The sequence below is a fragment of the Echinops telfairi genome, unplaced genomic scaffold, assembly GCF_000313985.2.
Source record: "Echinops telfairi isolate 266 unplaced genomic scaffold, ASM31398v2 ScPeMD7_16;HRSCAF=60, whole genome shotgun sequence".
Lineage (NCBI taxonomy): Eukaryota > Metazoa > Chordata > Mammalia > Afrosoricida > Tenrecidae > Echinops > Echinops telfairi.
In genome coordinates, this window is record NW_022103913.1 from 3290041 (window position 1) to 3311950 (window position 21910).

At 36.6% G+C, this 21910-nt stretch overlaps 1 protein-coding gene across 5 annotated transcripts in view; it reads right to left on the minus strand.

Moving 5' to 3' along the window:
- Positions 1-4914: 4914 nt before the first annotated feature.
- LOC101645873 (U2 snRNP associated SURP domain containing) overlaps positions 4915-21910 on the minus strand; it is a 61073-nt gene continuing 44077 nt past the window's right edge. For all 5 annotated transcript variants that reach the window (XM_030884803.2, XM_004712063.4, XM_045287444.1 and 2 more), the window contains 4 exons: positions 17695-17805; positions 12092-12210; positions 10506-10682; positions 4915-9283 (listed from right to left, as the gene is read on the minus strand). In XM_030884803.2, coding sequence (XP_030740663.1) covers positions 9145-9283; positions 10506-10682; positions 12092-12210; positions 17695-17805 — 546 coding nt within the window. In that variant the 3' untranslated portion in view covers positions 4915-9144. The remainder of the gene's footprint in view (positions 9284-10505; positions 10683-12091; positions 12211-17694; positions 17806-21910) is intronic.

Genomic DNA, 21910 nt, shown 5'->3' on the forward strand with positions numbered 1-21910 from the left:
GGTCTAGATAAAGGCATGTATATATGCAAATATATTTATATATGAGGATGGGGAAATAGATCTATGTACATATATTTATAGGTTTAGTATCAACCTTTTCAAGAATCAAATGAAAGAAGAAATCCCAGCTCCATTGATGGCATTTGGAAAAAAAGAGGTGTCCAGGAATTGACAGTATACCACTGAAATGTTTTAACAAATATATGCAGCACTAGAGGTGCTCACTGATCTAAGCCAAGAAATGTGGAAGACAGCTACCCAGTCAACTAACCGGAAGATTTCCATACTTGTGCCTACTCCAAAGAAAGGTGATCCAACACAATGTGGAAATTTCTGAACAGTTATAATTAATAGCACACACAAGTAGTGCTTTGCTGAATGTAATTCAAAAACTATTGCAACAGTACATCAACAGCTACCAGACAATCAAGCTAGTTTCAGAAGAGAATATGGAAGGAGGGATCTGACTGCTTATATCAGATGGATCTTGGGAGAACGCCCAGAATATGAGGATGCTTACGTGTATCTTATTAAAAGCATTCAACCATGTGGATCATAACAAACTACGCATAACTTTGGGAAGAATGAAAAATATAAAACTTAGTTTTGTTCAAGCAAAACCTGTACATAGAAAGAAAAACTATCACTTGAACAGCACTAGGAGATACTATGTTTGAACACAGCATCTGAAGAGAACAAAAAGAGGTATACCTTTGTATCTTTTCACCACACGGATCCAGTTTGTATGCTAAGCCCACTATCCAAGAAGCTGGAGTACAAAATGAGGAAGAATGAGGAATCAGAATCGAAAGAAAACTCATTAACAGCCTGCAATAAGCAAATGAGTCTTAAGGAAAACAAAAGATTTGAAAGTTACTGATGAAGATTATCAATTACGCCTCAGCATAAAAAAAATCTTCAGAGCCCCTAAAAAAATTTTTTTAATCCACAAACGGATCAATAAGCAAGCAGGATAAATATAAAATAAAAATATCAAAATGGTTGCAATTTCTTTTCGCCTGGATCCACAATCAACGCTCATGGCAGTGGCAGTCAGGAAATCAGTGTCGTACATTGGGTAAAGGTGCTGCAGAAGACCTCTTTTAGAGTTGAAAGACTAAGAGGCACTTGACCCATTCATGGCATTTTCAATTACTTCATACGCCTGGGAAAGCTGGATAATGAATAAGACCAAAAGAGCTCATAACTTTGAACTATAGTGCTGGCAAAAAATATTAAATATACCCTGGACTGCCAGAGGAAGTACAGCCAGAATGCTCCTTTAAAGCGACGATGGCAAGATTTCCTTTCACGAGTTTCAAAGAGCTTGTAGAAAAATTACTTTTCATTCACTTCACCCACCTTTCTGAAGCCCCCTCCTACTTTGAGCAGTTTGGTAGCGGGTCAGTCAGAGGGAACCCTCAACTAGAGAAACTGACAGTGACAGCAACGATGGGCTCGACAATTAGGAGAACGGCAGGACTGAGCAGTACTTCAGTCTGCTGTACACAGTGCCACTAATAGTTGGAACGGACGACATGTTTAAGTGACACATGAGAGTCATCTCAATTCTTTACTGAGAATTATACTATATATACTTGAGTATAAGCCAACCCGAGTATCAGCCGAGGCACTTCATTTTACCACAAATTTTACCATAAAAAATGTGAAAAACTCGGTTATACTCAATTGTGTACAGCACGTGCCATGATAGATTATTATAAAGATTATAAAATATGCTGTTCTAGAATTTCATTAAACAAATCTAGATGTACTTGAGATCTGTAATTTATCACACTTGGTATTATAACCTCAGAACTAGACAGTAGGCAGAGTAATTCCCTATCTTAACTATCACATACTTTCCTCATTCTTCACACGTTACTGGTGGTTTCATTCCATAATATACAAAATAAAAGACACCAAGTTTTATTACAAAATATATGCATATTAATATTTAAGGAATTTTTCTAAAGTTTTATGTCGAGAAAAGATTAATTGCAAAAGGTTCAAGGATCAATTTCTGCTTTCACGTGTGTCTACTATATAAGTCTTGAATTCAGTAGGCTTTCCTGGCACACACTGAGAACCCAGTATTTTTAAGTCTCTGGAGAAATACTTGATGAGTGGTGTCTGCTTTGTGGCACTTACACACACAGACATGGTATGTGGCAGAGTTGGACATGCGGATTTCTCTGGAAAAATACATTCTTAAAGTTAAGATAGGACATATTAGGGGAGCTCAGGATAAGTACCCTGTGAAACATGTAAACTACACATAACACATTTAACTTTAGTGTTTAAATCCACATTAGCTAAATGTTACTGCAAATGGAACATACAAAGAAATGTAGAGCCCCCAGTTTTTTGATCCCTTGCTGTGTAGCAGGATTGAAGTTTGCTTTTCCTGAAAATGACTTGACAGAAACTTTCAGATGCTACAATGGGCAAAAGCCATCCAAAAAGCATTGTTTCAAATGCTTTTAATAACTGCTCATACCCAATAGCTTATTACAGTGCAAACTGAAAGATGTTGAAACCAAAAACATCATCTATAAATACCAGTCTACAGTGAAGTGCTTATTCTCTCCAATGTCAATGTTTCAGCTAAGCAGAGGACCAAAGAGTGCATTTAATCAAAGTTTTGCTCCTCCAGATTCATACTTGTACAGCTGTGAGAACTCCAAAAGCTTTACAAATGTCCTGAGGACATTACTATACAGCCATTATTTCTGGGTAGAATTTAAAATGTATTTTCCTTTCCAAATTCTGTGTTATTTCAGCTCTCTACATTAAATAGCTGTAGTTTTAGGGGACATTTTTTTACTCATGCATAATCTGAAAATACAAACCATAACTTCCAAAAGACACAAAATACATGAACTCAATTTCACTGAAAATTACTAAGCTTTTTAGTCTTCTCAGGATATTGTTCAATCCACTCATTTTGTGAAAATTGCATATTGCTTCTCAGTCTGTTAATTTGTATAGCTTAGTGGGTTTTTTAAAAAACTTTTGACCTTGGACAATTTCAGTACGTTTCACTGTATTTGATACTATTCTCCAGTTTCTCTCCATGGACACCCGATTTCAGCTGTTTTTACATTTAGATTTTCTTTCACAAGCTTCTTTTTAGAAACTTTGGTTAGTGGAATCTATGAAAAAGGCTACCTATTTTTCATAATCTACTTAATAAAACATTGTTTTTCAAAGGAGATTGAGAATTGTCACCTATGAGATTGGGATGATTAAAAGGGGTTATTAATTGTGCAATAAATATGCTAATGCATCTCTAAGCTTATAACACTGTCAATAAGCCAAATACAAACCAAGTATTAGAATCTATCTTTTTCAAGGTCCCAATACCGTGGACTATGGTGTTATTCTACATAGTCTAATTACATCATGACATTTCATTAAGGTTGAATCAACATTTAATATTCAAAACCACTATGATAACTATGTATTGGTGATTCACATTGACTTCATTCTTACAACTATATATGGTAATTACTATCCCCATTTCACTGGCGAGAAATTAGATTCTTGAAAGATCAATTACTAAGAGTCCGAACGCAATACCATAACCCATGCCCATCCTCTTCCTGAACTTCTCTGCTATACCTCACTTAAAAGTTATTCTAACAGGGAATCCAGGGCGGATGAGCCCTACAGGACCAGTGGTGTGAGTGGTGATACTGGGAGGGTAGAGGGAGAGTGGGTTGGAAAGAGAGAACCGATTACAAGGAACTATATGTAACCTTCTCCCTGGGGGACAGACAACAGAAAAGTGGGTGAAGGGAGACGTCGGACAGGGCAAGATATGACAAAATACTAATTTATAATTATCAAGGGCTCATGAGGGAGGGGAGAGCAGGGAGGAAGGGGGAAAATGAGGACCTAATGCTAGGGGCTTAAGTGGAGAGCAAATGTTTTGAGAATGATGAGGGCAATGAATATACAAATGCACTTTACACAATTGATATATGTATGGATTGTGATTGAGTTGTATGAACCCCTAATAAAATGATTAAAAAAATAAATAAAATTGCTAAGAGAAAAAAAAGCTATTTATTCTAAAATAATTTAGTGTTCTTTTTTCAAAGCAGAAAAATAACTTTAAAAATTTTTAATTTGATGCTTTGGGGTCTTTGCCCCCTTTACAGTGTGGCAAAGTATCTAAACCAAACACTGATTTCATTATATGCCCCAAAGTTTTCTTGTGTCAAACTCTTGACCATACTGGAAAAAGAAGGGGGAGAAGTATGGGAAAAAATGAGTATGGTCATTAAAAATGTTAACACTACAATTTGCAAATCTCATCTTGTTTTGCCCTTATTTTGTACCCCATGTTATGAAATGTTCATATGAAATTACCTCTTTCTTATACTTTAAAGAGGACATGGAGCCCAGGGAGTGGGAAAACAGTACAGAACTTCAATGAAGTAGAGGAGCAGATAATATACAAACCTGGTGTTAGATTATGCTTTCTTTTAAAGTAAACACACCATTTGAAAAATCCTTTGCAAATGACATAGAGAAATACAGATGCTTCAAAGAAAACAGTGAGCTTGAACAAGGAACCTATGAATTCTTTTTGTGATAATGGTATTAAACGCAGGTTAATGGGTACATGGATGTTTGACTAGTCTTTTGGCAATGTGGGTAATTTTCAATAAGAGTAAAGTAACTTTCTGGAAGGGGGATGGTGATATAGAAATGAAACCATTTAATGAAAATGATGATCTTTCATGGACATATCTGAAATGAAAACTAGTTTTTAGTTATGAGCCATAAATGTAGCTTGCATCTCAATGATTTTGCTTGGGAGAAAGGGTATGAAAGCAGACATGGCTTGCTGAGCTTGCCATTAGAAAAACAACTATATAGAGACAATACATAAAGAGCCTTCAGTTTGCTATGAAAACAACATATTTTTATTAAAGTAATTAAGAGTGAAAAACAACAAAAGGGAAATTCCACAACCTTTGTTTGCAACTATATTATCTTTATGTAGAAAACTTATAAAGTGACATCTGGTCTGGAAAGCAGCTCCACAATAAACTTAACCCTTTCATCAAAAAAACCAAATCAAAGAATCCGTTCACCTGAAAGAAACTGTCTTGCTGTCGAATATTTCAGATGATTTCAATTACATTATACTCATTTCTGATAAATTGTCTTTCCTGCTATTTCAAAGCATCAGAGCGAAAATGTACAAGAGCATGGTGAAGTAAAAGGAGAAAACACAAAATTCTAAGCACAATTACACATGAAAATGAACTAGGGCGTTTTATCTATAGATCTACAAAACTATATAAATAACTAATTACACATATAGTTCATTTACATAGACGCTCCATGAGGTGGTACTGAATAAACACTGAGGCATTGACTTTTCAACCACAGACACGGCTCACTGGGAACAGCAGCACATTCCCACCTTTTCGTCTAGCATCACAGCACTTCCCCTGGGATTTGTGTTTGTGTATTACCTAAGTTATGGGAAGCTAAAAACAAAAATAAAGAGTACAATGGAGTAAACACCCCCTAAAATCTAGTCTAAAACATGCACGCGAAATATTGAGAACAAACACTGTGTAAATGCGAGATTTTTATAAATACTCACATGTTCCTTTAAACATCAAACGCATCTGCATGGGATTTTCGCTAATTGACGTTTACACATTAAAATGTAACAGAAAAGGGGGGTAGGGTGGGGGAGGGCAGGGATAAAGGGGAGCAAATATCAAGTGCAAGAAGAATGTTTTCGAATTGATGGTGCAGCAATTTCATGCTTGATCTAATTGAACTAGGGATTGTTATAATTATCTGCAAGAGCTCCCAATAAAACGGAGAAAAAAATGTAACAAGAGTAAAACAAATTACAACATAGCTCTTATATCTTAAATGTCTTAAAGGGACAGTCTTAGGAAAGTGGTACACTTCTTTTTTAAACACAAGTTTCTCTGTTAAAGAGATCACACTGCAAGGCCATCAGGGTAGGTTCTGTCACTTTAGCGAGACAGGGATTTGCTTTTATTCACTAACAACAATAATGATAAACTGCCATCATTGATATATACTTCTTTAAAATGCACACCACCGTGGAGGCAAATAAAGACACTAATTTTATGAAACCTAAACTTGATCATGATCAGAATGCTTTATAAATACTTTCTGGTATTAACCATCTTAAGAGTTTGGGGGTAAATTATAGAAGTCATAAGCAAGTATTGCCTTTCATGTATAACTTTTTAATTGGGATAAAAAGTCTTAAGGGTAAGCCCATGGGAATGGTCTACAAAAAGACAAATTAGGTCAGAGTACAGTAATTTCCTGCAAACTTTAGCAGAAAAACCAAGGAAATTCTGAGCCAAATAAAAGCACACTTTGGGTCAGGATTTTCATCTCTAACTTCTCAACATGCTTCAAATCAGAAATCTCTTCACTTACTAGCAGTTATCAAGAAAACAGAGTGCCAAAAAAAGAGATTCACTAACATGATCCTCTTTAATCAGCAGGACTCTCTTCGGTAAGAAATAGACTACCATTTATATTCTTTCTCTAATCTGTAGTTGGAAGAGGAATGGTACTGGTGGTAAGGAATCCCTATGTAAAAATGTTGGGCCAGAGGGGAAAGGGCCTAAGATGCTCCCTCTCAGAGGAATACACAGAGGATTTCTGCTATGTGTAGCTCTGGGAGAAGACAGTAAGGCTTTATACTGGAGAGCTGGCACAGGGTACTTCCTGTAACTATGTCATGACTATGAACATTATAGTGAACTTTTGGAACTTTGTTACATAGTGTTCTTTATATTAGAATCAGGTGAATATGCAATTTCAAAAGCATGGTACATTGGGAGTTAGAATCTACCACTGTAACCAATGGATTCTTTTGTTTTTCTTTTTTTTTCCTTTTGTTTTTCATAATGGCATCAGTTTCTGATCCCATTGAACTCTATTGTGTGTCCATGGGGGAAATAAACATACATAACTCTAGGTATTTTCTCATGAAGTTAAATTGGAAATAAACTATTTACTAATGCCATCTGTAGTCCAAGAGAAAAGAATTCAAGGTAATCTAACAGATATATTAATAGACTTCACAGATGATATATTCCATCAGGCTTAAGCAAGCTTCGCCACCACAAATAGGAGTGTACCTGAAGCCAAATAAAAATAAGTGTTAAATTACACCCCAAGAGGAAAAATACAATTTAGCACCCCAAAGTGACCCAAGAGTTCCTTTCTTATTCTCCCAGACATTTCCCAAGATGGGCGAGAAATAAAGCATCCTTTGAAATTTGACTGACAAAATTTTTCAATTTGTCCAAATAATTTGTCCAATTATTTCTAAGCCTGTAGTAGACCATCAGTAAGTGATAGAATGCTCAAATCACCAACAACTCCTATTGCTATTTTTCAAGGAAAGATAGATTATATCAATTTTGATTCTCCTAGGCAGTGAACCAAAGAAGAAAAACGTGTTGCTTTATAAATGGTTGGATTTATACATATTTAAAAGTTAGCACCAAATGTTCACATTTAATTAATCTGAGCAACTATTAGAAATTAACCCTTTCTTACAAAATGGGAAAAGGAAAAAAATATAGCTGAATGACAAGGGAAAATTACTCAAGCAATATTTTCGCATTGGTAAGACCTATTAAGCAAATCAATCTCATCAGCTAACTGCAAAAGCTATCAGAGGTTTGCCCAGGTTGGCAGCAGTATGTGCAGTTAGCATCCTAGAGCTCAGCTGAAAGAACTAATCCCTGAAGCATGGGAACAGGATTTCTTCTGTGACCAGGCAAGATTAAAGAAAACAAATTAAAATTAGGCTTTTAAAAACTCAGCCTAAATCAAAGCTATCCATTATAAAATAGTGTTCTACAGTCTCTATTAGGGGTGAGGAAAAATAAAAACAAATATATAAAACCACTACACAATTAAGTGCCTAAATGAAAAATTGAAAGCAAAATTCACAAATAGTAGTGTCAGTTCAAGTCTACAGAACCCTTTATTACATTTTATTTGTAAGTAAAACCAAGAGTACAAACTTTCTTATTTCTCACCCCACATTATTTTTATTCCCATTGCATAATCAACTTCAACAGTTTGATTTAAACTCACTTTTTGCACCCTGAATCAAAAGACAACTGTATGCGCCATTTTCTGCAAACCATTATACTTCAAATATCGCTTAACATTTTAACTAAACACTGAATCCTTTAATACACTAGGATAGTTTAACAGGGTTAAAGAGACAACCAACATTCAAGAAAACCTCTATGGCCAAATCTTAAAGTCTCTTTTATATAAATAAATGTCTTTCATGATAGAAGATAAAATCAAGTTTTCCCAAAAAATAAGTTTTTGCTCAGAATATGGGTTTGGTGTATTGAAATAATAGTTTCTTTATAAGGCATTCCATGAACAAAAAGCACCATGTCCAATATCCACCTGTCCTCTGACTTCTGGGTACTAACATTAGCCAGTGAAGAGAATTTTAATGAAGAAGAGAGGGGTTGGCAAACCTACAAGAGGAATCTCAAGTTCCTTAATTTTGATAGTCATCTTGGTAAATATAGAAGTTTAGCTACAGGAACATTGGAGTTGGTAAAGTGCATTATGTAAAAGAAACACAATAGTAGTCCCAAACTCACTTAGAACTCTTAAGAGATCTGCTGTCACCAGTGGGGCAAAAAAACAACATTATAGTTTTCTGTTCAGATTTTATTTGAAATCTAATTCCAATTTTCAAAGCTACAAAAGGAGGGGAAGACATCTGTAATACTTTTCTAAGTCACAACATCCTAAAACAAAATACTACCACCAGCAGATCCATTATACACATTTCTGATGAAATTCTTTAACACAATAAAAATTTTTACCTTGAGAAACAGCCACAACAAAAGTAATTTGTACAATATAAAACAATGACGAGTCTAAAGATGCAGTTGCTCGTGAGTTTACACATGCATTCGCAAACAGACAAACAAACAAACAAAAAACCCCAGGAATGCTCTTTCATTTGTTTTTTTTGTTTGTTTTGTTTTTGTTAAAAACAGACTGTTCAGGCACAAAACAAAGTTGCGTTTCCAATAAGTGACAGCATCTTAAAAACATGTGAACACTATGTCAGTGTTTGTTTTTCTTTGACTTTTTATGAGACCTGTGTGGAGACCGGGACTGGGACCTGGATTTCTTCCCTGATTTTTTAGGTGATCTCGACCGAGATCGCCTAGACCTCTTAGGTGTCCTTGAACCAGATGGTGACCTGAGGAAACAAACAAAAAAACAAAAGACCATTTATTGAAGTATTCATACGATCACGACTGATTAGCCTTCAACTATCAAAAATGATATTAACCGAGCAAATTAAAAGGTAGTAAAGCAAGTGAGATTAAAGTATATTGTCTATTGCACATGCACACATGTGTATTTTTTACTTTTTTACTTACTATGAAGGCAGATTTCTGAGCCTTACTACTGATAGAGTGAATTATAAACTTGAGAAATACCAACTGGGATTTAACAAGCTCCCCAAGTGATGGATAACACTCCCAAATTTGAACCTCTAATCAGCAAGATAAAGTTCCAAAGTGGCATCTAAATTCATTCACAAAAGTTAAAACTCCTTTAATTCGATTCAAAGGTCTCATGGACAGCAGTGTTTTGTTAAGTACTGTTCATAAAGATGATCTCTTCAAAAATAGGAACTTTTCCCTGCCACCTAGTCAGTTCCAACTCATAGCAACCCTGCAAGACAAAGTACAACTGCCACTTGGGGTTTTCGAGGCTGTACATCTTTGAGAATAGAAAGCCTCTGCTTTCTTCTTTTGGGGCTGGGCTTACGCTGCTGACTTTGTGGTTAGCAGCCCAACATGTAACCCATTACATTAAATAGCAAGTGCCATTTAGAAAATGAGGAAGTTACTGTCTATTTGAGCCACAAAGAAAGTTTCTGGATAAGGCAATGTTAGCATTCAGGATAATTATTTAATACGAGAAATACAACATTTATGAAACACTTTTCTGGAACTACAAGGGAAAGGGTACATAAAATACTGTTACATACTGAAGAGGAGGTATTTATGGTATTTACTTCCACAAATCTCTGCCCATGAACTTGTTAACAAGATTGCTGTGGAGGGAAAAATTTATGTTTCTTTCAGTTTTAGAACAAAGAATAATCTATGGGAACTAAAGAGCAAAACGAAAAGTGAAGCAGCTAGCCCTGTGTTTCACAGGAAACACGATGTGATGCTAAAAATTCTTGTCTGGTCTTTTTTCTTACTGTTGGAAGCCTTCTTAGGTTTAATCATAAAAGAAAGTTGGCAGTGGGGGTGGGGGGTGATAATAGAGTGGGATAGTATGAAACAAAAGTATTTCTCTTTGTTTTTCAATCCTTTAAAGTAGTTATTTTCAAAAACTACTAGAATGACAAGAAGACTGACATCTGAGACATTAAAAGACATTAAAAGACGGCATGCATTTACCTTTTGGCCTTTTTGCTAACATCTCTGGGAGAATCTTTGTGAGATGACCTAGACCGTGAGCTCTCTTTGTGAGACCTTTCAGAACGCTCGGAACGCTCTGATTTTGGTGAGGGGGATTTCACTCGTCTACCACTGCTACTGCGAGATGGGCTGGGGGATGCACTGTGTCGCCTTTTCCTATGGAACAAAGCCCAACAATCAATTAAGTCAGCAAAGGATCAAGACTCACTTTTCTTTCCTAAATTAGCTACTAAGTCCTGCTAGTTTATATAAACTTTGTTTTCATTAACTTTATTGTTACTTCCAATTACATTCAAGTGTTTTCATACTATGAACAAACACATCTTTATTTAAATCTTTGGATTAGATAATAGCACAATAGAGCTTTAAACAGTTCATGTAAAAATGTAATTAAAAAATAGAATTTTTCCTACAAACTTAATGAAGCTCCTCGAATTATAAAATAACTTTTTGGTTTTGATATTTTTTTCTTATTATTGTGGTTATGAAGGCAAATTTGCTTTAGCAAATGACGATTAAAGTATTTAAGGGTAACATGGGTGAAGGGAGACAGCAGACAGTATAAAATAAGAAAATAAAAATAATTTATAAATTTATCAAAAGTTCACAAGGTTGGTAGAGTGGGGGAAGGAGGAGGAAAAAGGAGCTAATACCAAGGGCTAAGGTTTGGAAATGATGATGGCAAAATATGTACAACTGTGCTTGATACAATTGATGTACGGATTGTTTTAAAGTATTTAGGGATAATAAAATACATTTGCAAGTTATTCAAATGGCACAGAAAGAGGAGGAAAGGAAGGGAATGTTTTAACATCTGGGTAAAAGATATCTGGAAACTGTATTGCTCTTTAACTTCTCTTTAAATCTCAAGTTATGTAGAAATAAAAAAATTAAAGAAAAAAAATGTGACAAGTTTACCAGTTAGTAAAGCTGTCAAATGAGACTAATTCACAGGCAGTACATACAGATTTGATCTTTGGATTACGAACTAAATCCGAATTTTTGTCATTTGTAATCACTTGGTTTTTGTTGAAAGCTCAGCTGTGTTAAAGCAAATTCCTTTTCTAAATTAGAAATCGGACTTATGAAAGACAAAATAGAAACCGAAAGAGAAATACTTGTGATTAGAAGAAATACTTAGACGTGAGGAGGAGGGTCCCTATGGCCTCTGTCCCCTTTCAAGACAAGACTGAAAGAGCTAAGTGTTAACATACAGAGACTAGAACCAAGGCTTATATTGCAGGTAACAAGAAAGATCCAGCAAGCGGTGCTATTATTGAAGTCTGACGTTTGTTACCTAATGCTGTACCTGAAATCTCACGAGAAAATGTTTTTGTTTTTTTAAAGGCACCATATGAAATCCATAAAGCGTTAATGCTACCATTAATTAAAGCAAGAGCTAGCTAACTACCCCATTTCTCAGCTACTTCTGCCTCCTGCAGGCAAGAATAAATATTTTGCTCATGGAAAAATACTTTGCCAACTTGTTGGCATCGATCATAAAAATACCCCTCCCCGCGGCGCCCACCCCCACACATACATCAAGAGAACATTTCACATTGTACCTTTCTTTCCTCGTTGGAGTACACTCATCTTTTTCCTTCTTGTCTTTGGATCGTGATTCCAATTTTTCTTTATCCTTCTTGTCTCGTTCTCGTTCTCTTTCTAATTCCTTCTCTTTCTCCTGTTATTTTTTTTAAGGAAGAAAATTCTTAATTATTTGAAATACATCAATCAGTGTTAATTTCACAATATTTTCTCTTCCAGAGAACTATTTCTTTAAACTATTACTTATAGTAGGATATCATTTTTTACATTATCATTTCTTAAAAGTTTGTCTTCCTAGGAAAGCTAGTTATTTCTTCCACTTAATGAGTAATAGAGTAAAGATACCAATGATAGCAGAACATTCACTGAGTGCGTATCATGAACTAAGCAACACACCACACAGCTTTCCATATAGTAATTCATACAATCCCACATAACATGCTTAGGAGTAGTACACAGTTTTAGTCTCATTTTTGAGATAAGGTTGGACAATATACTCCTGGTCACACTGCAAGTGGTGAAGTCAAGATTTGTACCTAAGCTCTAGAGTCAGAAACCGTAAGCACTACCTATAGTGCCACTCTGCCCGCCTCAGAAATTAGCAAAATGAAACAATCCCCAAGCTTGGAACCAAGCTCATGCCTCTGGCTCCACTTTCAGACACACGAGAGACCTGTAAAGTGAAAAACAGCATCAGAGAGGCATATACTCCTTAATGAAATCTAGCCATCCCAGACTAAGGCGGCAGCATTTGCTCACAAATAAATCGTAGAAGACAGGAGGGGCAGAAAAATAGGAGAAATCAAACAGGAAACCTAGGGAATAAGTAGAGTAAGTGCTGCTATAATTCCGAACAATGTCATGAGACATAGTGTTGAATATAAAACTAGTTTGGTTAGTAAATTTTCTTCTCAACTACAACAACAACAACAACACAAACCCAAAGCAAAACTGAAAAACTGAAAGAAAAAAACAAACAGGTGGTCCCAAATTATGACTGAGATGTTCCTGTGTCTTCAAGGTGAATTTGTAAGTTAACTTGGAACAGGTGCCTATGATTCTTACTTATATTTGCTAAGATTTGCAGGCTCATTACGCATCGGGATTGACTTGAGTGGGTTTGGGTTTTATAGTTAAGAAAAGGTATGCGAGTCTTTTGAATGAATTAAAAGTTGCACATGCAGCAAGTGAGTTGGAGTTGGTTCAGTCATTTCAAAGTGAAGCCAAATTTACATAAACATTCTCTGGGGATCTTCTGTAATGCACTGACCTTTCCAGCACTGACTACAATAAAATATAAGGGGTGATTTTAATTTTAATAAGTTGTTGTAACCAAAGAGTTGTTTTAAATGGTCTAATATACACAATAATGTATCACCAAACTTTAATGAGATACAAGTAACAACTATACTGGCAATTTAAAATCCCAACTTATAAAAAATATACTGACTTCATGACTATAAAATTATATAACTACAAAAACGTATTTGTGCTCAACAGAGGCTATAACTGTCGATTGCCATTTAAAGTTCTGACTTTTACGGATATCTGTATTTTTAAGAGATAGCTACTATGAACTTTACTGATAGAAATCTAATTTTTTTAATGGCCTACATGGAGTTCCTAGGTAGTGCAAACAATTAATGCATCTGGCAACTAACAGAGGTTAGAAGTCTTTCCAGAGGTACCTCGGAAGAAAGGCCTGGTGACCTACTTACCAAACACCAGCCACTGAAAACCCTACTCAATTCTACTCTGCCTATGTATCAGAATCAACTCAAAGGCAACTTACTCATAATATGATCTACTGTGTATCATGAAAGACATAACTGACTCTTCTCATATTTGTGGGTTGGGGGAACCACTTTATTGCGATTTACCCCCTCAACGTAACAACACTCTTCCCACTTCCTCCCTAGCGTCTGTTTTAATTTGCCCATCTTACCTGCCCCTTCTTCCTTCTGAACTTTGTTGTTGGGCAAATGCAGCTTTTAGTTTTTTATGCTTGATTGTTCTCTGGAGTACCTGCCCCCCTAATGTTACAATTTTAATCATAGAAAGGAAGAAGTCTAACACGGTAAAACCTTATGGGCCTGTTTCACTTTATGAACTATAAATTAACTCCTGGGGGTAGGATCAGTTCCAGGCTCTATGGCAGGCGTCCTCAAACTAAGGCCCGTGGGCCACATGCGGCCTGCCGAGGACATTTATCGGGCCCGCCGGGCGTTTTTGCCCCGTTTTGTTTTTTACTTCAAAATAAGGTATGTGCAGTGTGCATAGGAATTTGTTCATAGTTTTTTTTAAACTATAGTCCGCCCCTCCAACAGGTCGGAGGGACAGTGAACTGGCCCCCTGCTTAAAAAGTTTGAGGACCCCTGCTTTAAGGGCTTACATCTTGGTGGTTACACTAGTCTGTAGCAGGTCAGTAAGTCTGGTCTTTTTTAGTTCCATGTTGTTTGCTCCTGCTCTGCCAAAGACCATCTATTCTAATCACAGTGCTCAGTAGTGCTACCTAGATGCCATCCAGTGTATTTGATTTTCTTCACAGGTCTTTGCTCTTAGATGGCTCTAAGTTTTAAAAAGAAGGAAAAAGACCTATACCAGAAGTCAGCCAAGTTTCATTATAAAGATCCAAGTAGCAATTATTTTGTCATTATTCAACTCTGCCATCATAGCCACTAAAGCTGCCACTAAGACAACACACAAATGAATGGAATGGGCAAGGCTGCGGTCCAAGAAACCTTTAGTTAAACGATTAGACAAGAGCCATACTTTGCTGACTCCTGGCAGGCACCTCCTCGCCAATTTCAATCATGGAAAGTAAGGAGACTAACATGGCAAAACATGTATAACTTGTTTTGAGATTGCTACCACCAGTAGGAGTGAATGTGTCCTTGACAACCTCAATCTTTCTGCATTTATCATGATGTTTATGTATTAGCCCAGTTGTGAAAATTTTGGTTTTCCTTACATTTAGCTATAATCCTCAATACTAAAGGATGCAATCCTTGATCTTCATCAACAACTGTTTTTCATTCTCATGTTCAGCAAACAAGGTTGTGTCATCTACTGTGGGTTGTTAATAACCCTTCCTCTAATCTACATGCCATATTCTTCTTCATATAATCCAGTTTCTCTGATTGTCTGCTCAGCAGAGTGAAAAAAGTATGGTGAGGATGCAAACCTGATACATACCTTTCCAGATTTTAAACCATGACGTATTCCCTTGTCCTATAATCACAGCTGCCTCTGGAGTCATACACGGGAGCCTCGCGAGACAATTACGTGTTCTAGAATTTTGACTCTTCTCTAAGCTAAGCAGATATTTATGATCCACAGTTGAATGTCTTTGTATAGTCAAAACACAAGTAACCATCTTTGTTACTCAGCCAAGATCAGATGTTAGCAATGAATAATATTCCTTGTCTGAATCTGACCTGCAGGCCCCTGTCAATAGACTGCTACAGCCTTTATGGGATTTATCTTCAGCAAGATTCTGCTTGCATGTATTATCAATACTGTTCTATAATGAGCATTCTCTTAGGTTAGCTTTCTTTGGATTGGGCACACATATGGACCTCTTCCAGTGAGTTGGCCAAATGACTGTATTCCAAATTTCCAGGCAGATAAGTGAGTGCTTCTTTCTATTGCTTTATCAGTTTGTTGAAATATTTCAATTGCTATTCCATCAATTTCTGGAGCCTTGTTTTTGGCCAATGCCTTCAGTGCACCTTCAACTTCTTCCTTCTCAGCATCATTGGGTATCATCCAGTTCTTTGTTACATTGTCTTTCTTCCATCTTCTCTTGATGCTTCCTACATCATTCAATATTTTGCCCATAGAATCTTTTAATATTATAACTCAAGGTGTGAAAATTTTTTGAGTTCTTTTCAGCTTAAGATATATTAACTGTTTAAGATATATTAACTGTATTCTTCCTTTAAGTTTTCTAACTTTAGGTCTTTGCACATTTCATTATAATGTTTTACTTTGCCTTCGCAAGCTGCCCTTTGAATTTTCTGTTAAGTTCATTGATTTCATTTCTTTCATGTGCCTTAACTCCTTTATGATTAAGAGCAAGTTTCAGTCTCTTCTGACATCCACTTTGATTTTTTTTTCTTTCATGTCTTTAATAAGCTTTTGCTTTCTTCATGTACGATCTTTGATGCCATCCCACAACTCATTAGGACTTCTACCATTAGTGTTCAATGTAACAAATCTGTTCTTGAGACGTTCTCAAAATTCAAGTGGGATGGTCAAGCTCGTATTTTGGTTTTTGTGAACTTGCTTTAATTTTCTTCAGCTTCAACATGACCTTACAGATAAGCAATTGATGGTGTGTTCCATAGTCAGCTACTGGTCTCATTTTAGATGCTGATAGCGAGCTTCTTCATTATCTCTTCCCATAGATACAGTCAGCTTAACTTCTCTGTATCCCTTCGGGAGAAGTCTACATGTATAGGTTGCCTTTTGTGTTGTTGAAAAAAAGGTAATTGCAATGAAGAAATCGGCCTCACGAAATTCTATCATGCAATCTCCAGCTTCATCTCTATCACCATGGCCATACTTTCAAACAACTGTTCGTTCCTATGTTTCCATTTTTGGGAATTCCAAGCACCAATAATTATCCATGCATCTTGATTGCATGTTTGATCAATTTCATATTGAAAATATTGGCAGAATTCTTCAATTTTTTCATCATAGCTTTAGTGGTTGATGCATAAAGTTGAGTAACAGTTGTATTGACTGGATTTCCTTAATGGGGATAGATACCCTGTCACAGCACTGTACTTCTAGATCTCAAAACTTCATTTTAACTATGACTGCAACACCATTCCTCTTGATTGTGTCATTCCCAGCATAGCAAACCATGATTTTCTGATTCAAAATAGACAATATCAGACCTCAATGAGGCCTAGAACGTCAATCTTTGTGCGTTGTATTTCCTTTCTTGACACCTTCCAATTTCCCCTAGATTCATATTTTGTACATTCCAAGTTCCAATTATTATTGATGTTTACAGCTCTGTCTTCTCATTTTAAGTCATGCCCAGTCCCAAAGGGTTTACTCCTGCAGGCTTTACTACGTCCATGTCATTTTGGCCAACTCTACTTTGAGAAGGCAGTTCTGACACTATCTCTGACAATGTTCTGCTTCTAATCATGAGCTTTTCGGTATGTGACAATGTTTCGATGCTATCCATAGCTTTCCAGTGGCTAATTTCTCTTTAATGGATAGCCTATTTCTTCTTCAGTCTGTTCTAGTCTGGAATCTCCACTGAAACTTCTTCATTTTAGATAACCTGCTGTTATCTGATATACCAGTGATATAATCCTGGCATTACAGCAACACACAAGCCACTACAGAACAACAAACTGACGGACAAATGGTCGCACAATAAAATAGTATGCTGCTATTATCATAGGGCTCCTTTTCCAAGTTAAACTATTTTTAATAATATCTCATTTCGAATGCTCCTAAGTATATGTCAACAGTAAGCACTTAGACATCAAGCATTATCATGTGAAATCCACTTTTACTGGAGGACAGACATCAATACTGCAGGCATTTAGCAAGTAATTTTGCAAATTATGCACTATTTAGTATACTTATTCCTTACTCGTTGAAGAAGTTTATCTCTGTAGTGTTCTACTTGCTCCTGAAAGCTCTGGCCTGGTTTTTTAGGTCTTTTCCCAGATTCCAATTCATCTTGAAACTTCATAACTTTGAGCTGTAAAATAAGTATCATCATCATTATAACAACCAAGAAAGTCACATTAAAGCCTGCTTTAAAACAAAAAAACCCTTTCCTTCAGAATATCTGTGTAAAATCGAAGAACCTAAATATAAAGCAGTAACAGATGAGAATCCTCAGTAAAATCATCAACGACCAAAAAACTCCTGTATTGGGCACCCACATATTTGACATGCGGACTATGCAGAACTCAAGTGATTGTGAACCCACATGCTCTCTGCACAAATATCTAAAGCAGTTCAAAAACCATGACCAATCAAAATTTAGTTCTCCAAATTAGACAAGGTGGCTAACGTGTGGGGGGAGGTCAGATGTGCAGGCATTCCCTCCCCTGAAGGCAATCAGTTGCCAGACTGCTGTCTCATCCCAACGCAGGGGTGGGCCTGCTCCCTGCCTCTGGGGACAATGGACAGGCTCCTGCAGGAGGAGTTTTCACCCTACTGATAATGATTCCTATGGAGACCCAGAGACCAACCCCTAGACCACCCTCTCATTGCTGTGTAACCTATAGTGCAGCTCCTCCCTGTAATGTATGTCTCTACCTGTAATTAGTGGGCTGGCTTGCCCCCAAAAGGTATATAGGTGTGAGTCAGCAATATAGATCTCTCTCTGACCTCCTTGCTGCTTACTCCCTGGTCACTCCCCTCTCTTCCCCCTCTCCCTTGTTCCCTTGCTCTCTAATATCTCTCATGCTCTCGATGACTTTAATACTTAAATATCTCAACCGTACAATTGTGCATTACTGAACCCAGAAGTAGCACCCCACTCCCCCGTGCCATTTTTAATTTAATACTACACTAACAGCATGTTATTAGGGAGTTTTAACGGCCAGAAAAAAGGAAAGAAGACAAATAGCTTAATTAATTAAGGTAGCATTCTGATCACAGCCCGTGTAGGACCAAGCACAAACCCGAAATCTGAAGGGTTCACTGTGCAGCAGTGTTTTACATGCAGGGCTGTGAGGTTCTAAAGTTTCTTCTTTGAAAACTCAGAATCTTTGCAATTTTGCTTATAGAAAATTACTTTTATAAAAGATAGTAAGTTGAGAAACGATGTACAAATGCGCTTTACACAATTGATGTGTGTATGGATTGGGATAACAGTTGTATGAGCCCCTAATAAAATGTTAAAAAACAAACAAATAAATAAATAAAAGATAGTAAGATTTAAGGGTGAGGGAGGAAAAACATTTCAATACTTAATTTACCACTGTGTGAAGCCTCTCATGACCAAGCTGACCCTCTTCTATAGAACATGTATTTGTAGAAAATCAGCTTAAGAATTAAGCATCAGAGTCAAACAATAAATCTAAATGTTACTTGAGGAAAGGACACATTTTTAAAAGCATTCTTTAAAATAAAAACTCCCTAGCTACAGTTTCTGCTGATATAATCTAATGCGGGCCACCAACTCAAGAAGCAACAGTTTCCCGGCACTCTGGATCAAGAGTCAAGGTAGCATCTTCCCACACGACTGTTCAGTTTTCACTGGAGCCAGGGCAAATGGGATCTTTCTCGTAAACAACACAAGACACTCTACCTGGCTCCCTGCCTTACTGCTCCGCTCTTCAACCCCTTTCATAAGACTAATAGAAAAGGAAAGCTTATTAGTGCTCTCTTGTACTGCAATATCATATAGCTAAAATTTTTCTAAGTACCTTGTGGGGAATGTTAACATCTCAAAATGTTAATCCAATGGTTTTTATTAATCCATGCTGAAAATATTGAGCTACTGGCACTTTAATAGGACACACATATATTGTTTATTATCAGGTGCTGTCAAGTTGATTTCAACTCACAGTTGACCCAAGTATATAACAAAACTACAGTCACTAATTTAGAATGTCATTCTTTATTTAATGACTCTTAAGTAAGAGGTTTAGTATTCATTAGTTTCTAAATACACATGCATATTTAGGGGCAGAAAAGATGGGAGAGAAAACCTAAACCACTGCACTAAAAGTCATGATTTCACAATTGTTACCAAATGTGGAACTTTATTTTACATGACCACATCTCTCAGAATAAATAAAGGGGGGCATATTATATAGACAAAGCCAATCTACATTTCATAATTAGAGTCCAATCCCAGTAGGTTGTTAAAGGTAGGTAATTTGAGAGGAGAAGCAATTACCAAATATGTGCAGACATCAGCTTATGAAAGAACACATGCTTTTTGGAAAGGTACACATATGAGATCAGTATGAGCACCCATGTAACATACATAGAGAACACAATCAGGTTCATTAAAATGACCCGAGTAGACAACATAAAAGTAAATTAGTTGGTTTTCTTCTTTTAGCCCTTGCCCCTCAAAAGTCATTTAAAAGTGAACGAACAGTTTACTTTTGGATTTATTAAGGAATTATTTCAGTTATCCAGAAAGTAATTTTTATGAAACTCAGTCTTTGTTTCCACTCCATTTCCATCAACTCAGTAAGGTAGGCAGGAGTGCTGAGAGTTGAGGAAGCTTGAAAGGGGCTCAGAGACGAATGCGGTTCACTGATAAAGGAGGATAAGTAAAAAAGTACTGCTATAAACCACCAAAACCTTTGTTAAATTTAACAACAAGACTGTGAAGCTACTCATTCTCAACATGCCCGCCTCTCCATCTGGGACTACATACTGCTGATGGAGTTTCCATCTCTTGAACCTTCCTAGAAGAACTCTGTACTCAATTTACACGCATCAAAATGGCGGTTTGTGTATCAAAGATCTTAAATGTTCCTGGAGTCTGGGGAGCAAACAGTCTGAAGGGGTGAAATCTGGGCTACAGAATGGATAGAGAGTAAGGTTTCCCAATGAAATACCCAGGTGACAGCCCTTGTTAACCTAGAAGAATGAATAGCTGCATTGCTGGAATGGAAAAACATCGTTGGCACAACTTTTCTGGTCTTTTCTCATCAAGGCAGCCCTCAATTTCCTTAAAACTTTGTAATATGCCCCCTGATCATCCTATCAAGAAAAACGTGCCTCGAACTGAACTGGTCCAGCAGATCCCCCCAGAATCCAGTTGTGACTGGACCCTTTCTTTTGAAGGCACCATAACAAGATGTGTGGGGCTGCCAACCACAGGTCAGCAGTTCTGAAACCACCAGCCACTCGGGAAGAAGAGACGCTTTCTACTCCCGTAAAGATTTACAGTCCTGGAAACCCACAGATGCAGATCTACTCTGTCCTGTACGGTCATCTGTATGATGACACGAGTAACAAGAGTAAGTATATTACTGTGAAAACCTGTCTGTAGCCACCTAGTTACCTCAGAGACATATTTACATATGCTTTGTTTGGTAAACTCACCCATGCACAAACTGGGACCCTAGTAGCAATACGTTTTTACTGGCCCCAGTACAGCAACCTGTTCCCTTACAAACTTTAAATAAAGATGTTGGTTTTGCTGTTCCTGAGACAAAGTGACTATCAAAATATAATTGACAAGTATAAAATTTAAAGAAAAACTGTTTTTAAAAACCTATGCCTAAATCTAACTGTAAATAAAATATGCATTTTGTTTAATCCTTCTGAGTCTCACTAATCTGTTTCCCACTTTTTACAAGTATTTTAATGGACAGAAACATAGGTATTATAAACATGTTTCCCTATCTCTTTAAGAAAAAGGTACTTTATGGTGTTTACTTGAGAAACAATTATCTTTTCAGCCACATTGTTAAGGGGTAATTTCCAATGAATGTTTAATTACTAAGAATATGTCTCAGGTTAAAAAGAAATGAATCAACTTATTTCTTGTCCCTACTTAATAGTTTATTCTGCCTGCAAAGAGTTAAAACACAATGCTTTCTCTACTAGCTTTAACAAGTTTTTGACTGGTTAATAGCTGAGGAAAAGTAAGAAAGCACTTGTGCCAGCCCAAGAGTACCTATATGGGGAAATGGAAATGAGGTAACTAATCAAGTAGATGTAAGTTGGTAGTGGAATAACACGGACCCATAGCATGCATTCAAAAGTACCTAAGTGAACAGACAGTATATTAAAATGCACTCACTTGTTTACTTCTCAGGTTTTAGATTGTTTCTGTTTTGCTAGCCGTTACTGGGAATGTTATAACATCTTGGAGGAAGGGC